We start from the raw sequence: 9,834 nt of genomic DNA, 5'->3' as shown, positions 1-9,834 counted from the left end.
AATCAATCAGCACCTCCGCAGGACCTCGCGTCCCTTTCAAATAGGGCAGGAAATCTAGAGCACCGGATATCCTTTTCAGAGTCCCCGAGAAGGTGAAAATGAAAAGGATACCAAAACTCACGAAGCAGACCTCGAAAAGGGGAAGCCCCATCCGCCCTTCGCAAATGTCCGATCCCGTCAGTAAATGACCGGGTTGCTTCGAAGAATTCCGCCGTCCTGGAAGATGTCATCACTCACGCTGGGTCCTCTTCTTCTCCTCCTTGCGTAAGTGAGTTGGTCTTCACGACGCGAGAAGAAGAAGAAGAAGAAGAAGAAGAAGAAGAAGGAAGAAAACGACTTTTGTAACTGGCTCCTTTTTGCTGTTGTTGCTGTGACGCCTACACAAGAAATGGAAGTAGGAAAATGGGTTGCTGTGGGTACGGTTAGGATGGCTGTATTTGTCCTTGCTGTATCTGTCCTGGTTGTTGCGGGCACGTTTAAAATATCTGTATTTGTTCTGATTCCTGTGGGCACTGTTAGAATGTTAGAATAGCCGTATTTGTTCTGGCTGTTGTGGGCACTGCAAGTACAGCCGTATTTGTTCCGGCTGTTGCGGGCACGGCCAGAAAAGCTGTTTTTTTCTGGTTCCTGTGGGCACGGTTAGACTGGCTGCATTCGTACTGGTTGTATTTATTCTGGCTGTTGTATTTATTCTGGCAGAAGAAGAATAAGAGGAACCCTCAGAATTGCTGCACTAGCTGTATTCATTGCTGTATTCGTTGCTGTTTTGTAACAAAAGCGGAAGAACAAGAAGAAGAGCGATGAGGCAGAAGAATCAGAAATGTGAATTTAGGCGTTTGTTGTTGTTGTTGTTGTTGCAGCATTACGGTGTATTTATTTTAGTTGTTTTTACGACTCCAGAATCAATAACAGAATAACCCTATACTAAATATTGCACTGAACAATGACAGTTATTGAAACTCTTCTCAAACCTTGGAGACCCTGTTGACAGTACAAGAAGAAGGAATAGCGTGAAAACTGACAGAATTAATATTTGTCACCCTTCTTGTGCAATCAGCATCAATAATAAAACATTCACCATTTACCAATGATAAATACAGTAGTATGCGAGTATTCGGATTCGTTTTAACGATTCAAGAAACGTCCATAATATCTGACGACGATCCTGTCATGGCAGAAAAGTCACAAGAAAAAACTAGCAATAAAAACTGTTCCTGGAAATTGATAAATCTCAGCAACTTTGTAAGTTTTAATACCCAGTTTTGCGGACGTCAATGCTGGTGGTCAAAATTCTCTTGGAGCTTTAAACACTTTGTCAATTCTAAAGCTGATTAATTTTGGCCACGAATCTTTCCAAATACTAAAAAATTTACTATTTACTGAAGGTAATTTAAGTAATATAAGAGTATTCAGATTCAAACGGCCTTGCAGATATTAATACCCAGTTTTGTGGAAGTCAGAATTGGTGGTGAAAATTCTACTGGAGCTAAGTATAAACACTTCGTCAATTCTGAAGCTGCTCCATTTTAGCCACAAATATTTCCTATTCTTTAGGATCTTTTTGCCAAGAACTGGTTTTCTGGGTGTGTAAGAATGTGAGACTGGAAGTAGGCTCAAGTGTAGTCTGCTTTTGAAAGAAATAAAAAAAAAGAATCATAATGAGTATTCATGTCACTTGGAATCCGCACGTGTCTCCATTTAAGAGAGGACTACCCGGACGTGTTTCTCTCTCTCTCTCTCTCTCTCTCTCTCTCTCTCTCTCTAAATACAAAACCAACAGGATTGTCTACAGTTACATATTGCTCATGCACAAAATATAAAAAAAATAAAAGCAAAAAAAAAAAGTAAAACGCTCTCTCTCTCTCTCTCTCTCTCTCTCTCTCTCTCTCTCTCTCTCTCTCTCTCTCTCTCACAAAATAAAGCACTGTCTACATACAATTCCATGTTGCTCATACAGGAAATGAAGAATAAAAGCAAAAAATTTTAAACGCTCTCTCTCTCTCTCTCTCTCTCTCTCTCTCTCTCTCTCTCTCTCTCAAAAAAACATTGTCTACAAACAGTTCCACATTGCAAATACAAAAAAAAAAAAAAAAAAAAAAAAATTCTAAACGTTCTATCTCTCTCTCTCTCTCTCTAATACAAAAAAACATTGTCAACAAACAGTTCCATATTGCTCATACAGAAAACGAAAAATAGAAGCAAAAATATTTTAAACTATCTCTCTCTCTCTCAATACAAAAAACAACAGCACAGCCCACGCACAAACAGTTACGTATTGCTCATTCAGAAAATAAAAATAACGCAAAAAATGTTAAACGGTTTCGTCAGCTCGTTCGTTTAAAATTGGAAAACCCAAACTAAAAGGTTTCCTAAAAGAAACTTGAATGAGGACGATATTATTATACGATTTCATTCATTATTTTGACATTTTATGCACTTTTATCTATGTATATTATACATGAATGTATTAAAATCTTCGAAATAACCATGTACTTGCTGACGAATATCTATCTAAATACATATATATATATATATATATATATATATATATATATATATATATATATATATATATATATATATATATATATATATATATATATATATATATATATATATATATATATATAGAGAGAGAGAGAGAGAGAGAGAGAGAGAGAGAGACTCTCAACATGTACACGCTTACTTCGAAGATAAGAATAAATTCTTTTCTATCTATTATAATACACATACTGAATCTGACTGCACATGTATACGAAATTAATATAATAAATAAAATGATAAACGAAATATACATTTATATATATATACATATAAACTTATAAAAATATACATTAAGTTAACGCAGACGCTCTTCGTCCCCAGTCCAGTTCAGGATTGGCCGAGGCAATTATGACGTCAGTGTGACGTCACTGATGACGGTATTACCGGAGGCCTTGGTAGTAATATTCCCACTGCTCGTCGGACGAGTCTGCGTCTGTTCTCGGAAAAATAGTCTTAGATATTTGGATCAGAAACCGCTGGGAATTCAGCTGGGTATTTTCGTCTCATTAGCTAATGGAATTTCCTCTTGAGTATTGCTCTCGGGATTATCATGCAATTCCGTGGCATCCGATCTCGTGAGTACTAGAATTTCAAAACACTCTCTCTCTCTTTTTTATATACGGTACATATATATATATATATGTATGTGTATATATTATACTTATTATGCGTATATATACATTTACATATATATTTATATATGCACAATTCTGGAACTTCGGAATTTGGTAGCCTAAACAAATACATTCTTGGAGCAGAAGGCAATATCATCTTCAGACTTTATCCTGATAAGATAATTCAAATCCGTGACATTCTGTCAACTGGCGCCGTGCTTCTTGAACAAGTTAGAAATTCATATTTGTGGGAAAAAATTTTCAGTTTGCACTATACATATATATATATATATATATGTGTATATATATATATATATATATATATATATATATATATATATATATAATATATGTGTGTATTTATATATACATGTATATATACATATATGTATGCATATATACGCACACATATATATATACACTTTATTTTATTTGATATAATTCAAATGACAACGCTTGCCTATCAAGTGCACAGAGGCTTTTACAGCTTTTATTTTTGGACAAAGTGCAAATGGCAGAAATTGGGACTTATGACCAATTACAACAACACGCAGAATCCCCATTTTCACCTTCCAATTACTCAAGAAAGCGAAATAGAGGCGACGTGTTCCTCTAATCAAGAAAGAGGCCACATTAAAACAGAGTTGATTCTAACCAACGACGTCATCAAAACCCTCTAATCAAACAAGGGGCCAAACTGAAACAGAGCCAATTCTGACCAAAGACGCCATTAAACAGAATCGCCATATCACGTAGAAAGGAGGAACGCCACCAGCCCCCACCCCCAACAACCCCACCACGAAACTCATCTAGGGAAAGCAGTCGAAGAAGCAGCCATCATTATTATTATCATCATCATCATCATCATCATCAGCCGTTCAAGGACCCTCAGACACACACACACACACAACCGAAATCCCTTATCACAGGTCCTCGGCGCCAAAGAGTCGTCCCTTCGTCTCCAGACTGCTTTAATTACGGAGCCGCGTATCTCCGGTCATCCAGCGAATTTTATCTCCTTTCGGGGATGCTATCTAGGATGAACACGAAAGGATGCCTGGCCTGATAAATTCCTGATCCCGTCCTATGGTCCTACAGGAGGAGGAGGAGGAGGAGGAGGAGGAGGAGGAGGAGGAGGAGGAGGAGGAGGAGGACGGAGGGGATGGTGGGGTATTCCTAAAAGGAACGAGGGATGGTGGGGTAAAAGGCAGAAGAGAGAGGATAAAAGGCTCCTCCTCCTTTCCTCCTCCTCCTCCTCCTCCTCCTCCTTCTTCTTCTTTCTTCTTCTTCTTCTTCTTCTTCTTCTTCTTCTTCTTCTTCTTCTTCTTCTTCTTCTTCTTCTTAACTAGAGCACCAAACGTGTTAGGTATATGCCAACCTTCTTCGCCTACGTCCGGATTCCCCTCCCCTTTCTTGGTCGACTTTTGACAGCTGATCCTTGAGACATTTACTTGCTGAAGACTTACATAAATACATACATGCATACATACACACACTTATATACATAAATACATACATACTTACATACATAAATACATACATTTGATTAGTTTTACAATACCAACATATTTTAAAAGATTACTAGTTCAATCAATCTTTTTTCCTCCTTTCCCTTGGGGTCAAAACCCAATCTCCTCCCAATTCCTTTCTATTCTCCTGATCCTATGCTTAGACACCAAGGGTCACTGACCCGCCACCCCCAACAAACAATCACTGACCCCTCCCCCCCAACAAAACAATGTAAAAAAAAAAAGAATCAAAACAACAATACTAAGGAAAAGCAAAGTACACTAACCTCACTTGACCTGCAATGCGTACCCAGAGTCATCACGGGAAAATGTCACCCGCCAGGTGACCTTGCTTCACCTTGAAAGGGGATGATGAGGCTTCTGACGTCACAGAGTTGACCTGGAATGCCCACAATTGATGTTACGATTCAGATCAATGGTTCCAATGACGTCACTGGGTGACTTAGCTGAAAAATTGCTGTCATGATGAAGGTGAATCGAGTGGATGGAGAAGTTTTATAGATGTGAAAGTGAAAATGATCATTCATCTACCATTATCACTATTACTATTATTACTAGTATAACAACCAATAATGATAATAATGCTGGTAAGAAATAACGAAGTCTAAGATGAGTAACACCATTATAAAATGTTATTTCAGCTAAACATGGAGAGGACGTTAGTTTAATAAGTAATGAACATCAAAATTATATTATATATAGAATATATATATATATATATATATATATATATATATATATATATATATATATATATATATATATATATATATATATATATATATATATATATATATATATATATATATATATATATATATATATATATATATATATATATATATATATATATATATATATATATACATAAACACGTATATATAGTATGTGTATGTGTTTTTGTACGTGTGTATGTTGTGTGTATCTATATGAAATGTGAACATTACGAGTATTTATGCTTAATTATCTATGGTTGAGTATTTGTGTGTGTATTTTTTAAGTGTATTTCGGAAAAACACTATCGTCATTTTCATGATGAATATTTCTCTTCAGCAGCAAAATTATGTTCGTTTTGTCAATTTCAAAATCAAAATTTCTAATTGTTCATTGCATTTAAACATGTGATGAAGGGTAAAAATAAGTGCTATTCTAATTACCATTCCAAAATGTCTGAAATCTATAATGCTCCAGTACCTATGTAATAAAATACACGTCTTTACCAACGTAGAGCAAAGCGTAAGCAATGTTTATGAGACTACTCCAGTTTCCATGATTCTGAAAAACCCAAAGTCATCTTCATCACCGTCATCATCATTCTTGAGAACCGAGAATTGAGAACAGAGATCACTTTCTTTCAGTTCACCCAAATGTCGTATTGCGCGTTGACCTGATAAACTTTTCTCCTATATATATCATACACCATTAATGAATAGTTCACCTGGATCAGTGAAAGCAAAGAGTTTTTTCTTTAGGCTGAAGCTGAGAACCCGAATTTAAGGGTATGACATCATGCCCCACGAATTCCAGCGAGGATGGCGTGGTGTGTGTGTGTGTGTGTGTGTGTGTTGGTGTGTGCGCGTCCATATTTTGTTTCTTCGTCCTGTAACTCCTTTTATCTCAAACACGCATGCGCCTTCTTCCTCAGGTGTTGCGAGAGCTCGTCTCATCTCCACCTGTGGCCAGTCAGTCGGTCTCGAAGCTTCGTGGCGCGAAGAGACCTCGCCGTGTGCTCCGACGCAAGTTTGTGACTGAGAGAGAGAGAGAGAGAGAGAGAGAAACGCCGCTTCGTTTACCTGTCTGCAACGGAACCAGAAAAGGTTAACCGAGGAACTCACTCTGCCCCTCTCCACTTCGTTCAGAACCGTCAAACTGAGAAAGAGTGTCTGTCTCTGAGAGACAAAAGTTCGAACCATTCATTACTCGTGCACCCCAAACGCAAAAATAAATAGGTCCTTGAATGATGGCAGCAGGATCTGTCCCGCGAGAAACAGTCGTCCAGATGCCCGAACGTGACGCCTCGATGGAAGCCCAGCAGCAGGAGTCCTCTGCAGCAGCAGCAGCAGAAACAGCAGCAGCTGCGACAGGGCCCATGTCCTCCCTTCCGAGGTGCAAATCACGCCTCTTCAGCTGGCGCGTGGCCGGTGCCGTGCTGGCTCTCCTGGTAGTGCTCGGATGGATCTTCATCATCGTGATGCTCATCCTGGAGGAGAAGTGGCAGCTGGTGCTGGTGGCCTGGTTGCTCTTGTACTCCGCCGCCCACTTCTGCTACTGGTACTGCAAGCGCCACAGCCTGATCACGCTGCACCGTCATGTAAGTCTACTACAGGCTTTAGGTCTAATTTTTCTTTTGAGTTTCCAGCAGCGTGGCTGGCTGGCCGTCCTCTTGTGTGAGAGCTGGGATGAGATGGGGGTCTCTGTCACAAAATAAAAGAAATCCGTACGTTTTGTGGGTGATTATTCAGTGTGTAATTTGTGCAAATCTTTCTCTTTGATTCTTCAAGAGCAGGGGATGTTACCGTCTAAAGTTTTAGGCAGTGCAGTTGACAGTTTCCAATGTACACACGAACTAGATTCTGGGTCTCGTAAAATAAAACAAATACGTACGCTCTGTGATTGAATATTTAATGTGACATATTTGAAAATCTTTTTCCTGGGTTTTTTAAGAGCAGAAGCTACTGCTGTCTAAAGTTTAGACAGACCAGTCGAAGTTTCCAGTGCAAACATTGCCTAGACTCTCCTCGATAGTATTTCTGTCTGTCCGAACCCATCTCATTCCATCCCATCAAAAGGCGGTGCATTTTTTTAAATATAGACTTCTGTTTCTTTTAATTAAACTAATCGTCTTTCATCTTATTGAAAAGACGTTGCATTTTCTAATATCACTTCTGATTATAAGACAGTGCAATACAATAATGATATATAACTGTTAATATTGACGATGTATCTGACAACTTTTCTATTGTTGATGCCCTTAGTAGTTACAGTTTACAAAACACACAGACTTTTCACTTATGGTAGAGTTCGATTTCAAATTGGTGTCCGGCGACAAATAATATATTTTTACAAACATCTGCGCATCTAAATATTCATGCGAATCAATACAAGATTTTGCATGGCGCTTATTCGTATCTCGACAATATTAAGTCCACTGTCCTCTAATTACAGTAGATCATTGTACCAAATTAATCTACAAATGGAATGACAAAAATATAAATTACTTTCATAATATAAAATATCCGAAATAATCAATGGAAAATACATTTCAATTAAAATTTTCTCCCCATAAACCTAAGACCTAAGTGTAGAAGAGTCTTCACTGATTTTTCAAAATCCAATTTCATCATATAAGTTTTTTATTATTAGAAGTATAAAATAAATCAATGTATTTAACGGTAAGTTTTCATCTAAAGAAAAGAATTAGCATTTATCTTTTTAAAAGCAGTCAAGTCTCAAACACCAATTTATCCAAGAAAATTTATAAATAGCAACCCATAAACAATTAGGCCACATCTGATAAAACAAATGAGGACCCTAATTCTGACACAGGTCCCCCAAAAAACAAACGTAGAAGATAATGAAGATACTGAGGACGATGATAAATATAGTCTTTGCATAGAAACACAGCGACACTTTGACGCCAGTTAGGCCTAAGAGCCGGCCCCAGAGTGGCGAGTTTCTCTCTCTCTCTCTATCTCTATCTCTCAACAGCTCGCCTACAAACCACGCTGGTTCTTTCTGCCCAAAAGGTCACTGAGTCCATGATGTTTTTGGCCTTACGATAACGTATTCTCTCTCTCTCTCTCTCTCTCTCTCTCTCTCTCTCTCTCTCTTCTTCTCTTGATAACCGAATGCTTTAGTCGGTCGTTTACCACTGTATCTGAACCAAGGGTACAGGTTCGAATCCTTCCCAAGGAGCGACGCTTATCAGTTATAATTCCCTTTGGGTGTGAATTGACAATGTGTGTGTGTGTGTGTGTGTGTGTGTGTGTGTGTGTGTGTGTGTGTGTGTGTGTGTGTGTGTGCGCTTTAGCTGTGTACCTTTGAGTAAACACGCAACATCCCACAGTAACAAGAGGTTGAAAATCTCTCCTCTCCAGTGCTTCCTGTGGGTTTCCAAACAGCGTGAAGCAGGTCACGTCGGTAGGAAGGTAAGCGACAGGTATGTAGCCTGAACTGTGTAAGGAGGGGAGGGGGGGGAAAGAGGAGGGGGGGAGGAGAAGAGGATGGGGAGGGGTAGGTGAAGAGCGCTCGTCCGCTACAAAACAGAGCAAAACAAAAGGTGGCTGGTGTTCCACGCCTGGTTTTTATTTTTGCTCACCTGAGCGCACGCGCATTAGCGAGTCTCAGGTGTTGTTGGTCCCAAAACAGGGGAAAGTTTTCGTGTTACTGAGTCGTGTTCAAGTAACTGTGGCTCCACCGAGGGTCAGTGCTTATGGCGTGCTAGCTAAATCTATCCCCCAAAATTGCAAAAGTTTGTTCCCCTCTACCTGACCACAGGTTAGTCCCTAGACGCAAACTGACATCTAGGAGGGCAAATTTGCGAGCTAAATTCTCATTCCATACTACCGGACGTTTTGAACGTTTTTCGTCCTTGCACCCACTCACACCCACTCAGAGGCGCCTTACCGGTAGCTCTTACGCCCACGGTTGACCTTCAGGGCGCCGCAGAGACGCCTCTCAACAGCAGAAGGCGTCACAGGAAACTCTCCCCCCTCCACAACAGTTGACAAATCATGCGGCTAAATCGAGCCGCGAAAGAAATTGCCCGGATGTGTCTCATTAAATGATAAAGAGGTTCTACAACTGGTATTGCGCGCGCTGACGTTCGAGTCACTCGAAGTGATTATTTCATCAGTTCGTTTTCTAATTGTGTCACTGAGGGGTGTCCTCAGGGTAGCAACCCTGATTTACCTTGGGCACTAAAGGGCAACCCCGATCTACCTTGACCTATGAAAGAACAGAGGAAATGTGTTTGATAATAATCATTTACAGATTCGTCCGTTTTGAAATGGCGACAAACCTGGGTACTCTGAATCGATTTTTGAGATTACTTCTGACAAAACTGCGTCCAGGGTTTTCAAATATTTTAGTAATTATTCACTTGGTTTCAATGCTGGTTTTTATCATTCATTTCGCAATCTAACAGC

General features: G+C 39.3%; 1 protein-coding gene and 1 long non-coding RNA gene across 5 annotated transcripts in view; one reads left to right on the top strand and one right to left on the bottom strand.

Moving 5' to 3' along the window:
- Positions 1 to 9,834, bottom strand: part of LOC136851473 (uncharacterized) — a 544,852-nt gene that overhangs the window by 84,286 nt on the left and 450,732 nt on the right. The window contains exon 5 of the long non-coding RNA XR_010856888.1: positions 4,954 to 5,066. This is a non-coding gene — a long non-coding RNA (uncharacterized lncRNA). The remainder of the gene's footprint in view (positions 1 to 4,953; positions 5,067 to 9,834) is intronic.
- Positions 1 to 9,834, top strand: part of LOC136851469 (uncharacterized) — a 75,537-nt gene that overhangs the window by 58,598 nt on the left and 7,105 nt on the right. For all 4 annotated transcript variants that reach the window (XM_067125573.1, XM_067125574.1, XM_067125577.1 and 1 more), the window contains exon 2: positions 6,333 to 6,998. In XM_067125573.1, the coding sequence (XP_066981674.1) occupies positions 6,645 to 6,998 (354 nt within the window). In that variant the 5' untranslated portion in view covers positions 6,333 to 6,644. The remainder of the gene's footprint in view (positions 1 to 6,332; positions 6,999 to 9,834) is intronic.

The sequence above is a fragment of the Macrobrachium rosenbergii genome, chromosome 23 (genome assembly GCF_040412425.1).
Source record: "Macrobrachium rosenbergii isolate ZJJX-2024 chromosome 23, ASM4041242v1, whole genome shotgun sequence".
NCBI lineage: Eukaryota > Metazoa > Arthropoda > Malacostraca > Decapoda > Palaemonidae > Macrobrachium > Macrobrachium rosenbergii.
Note: the sequence above shows the minus strand (reverse complement) of the source record. Positions and strands in the feature narration are given on the sequence as shown.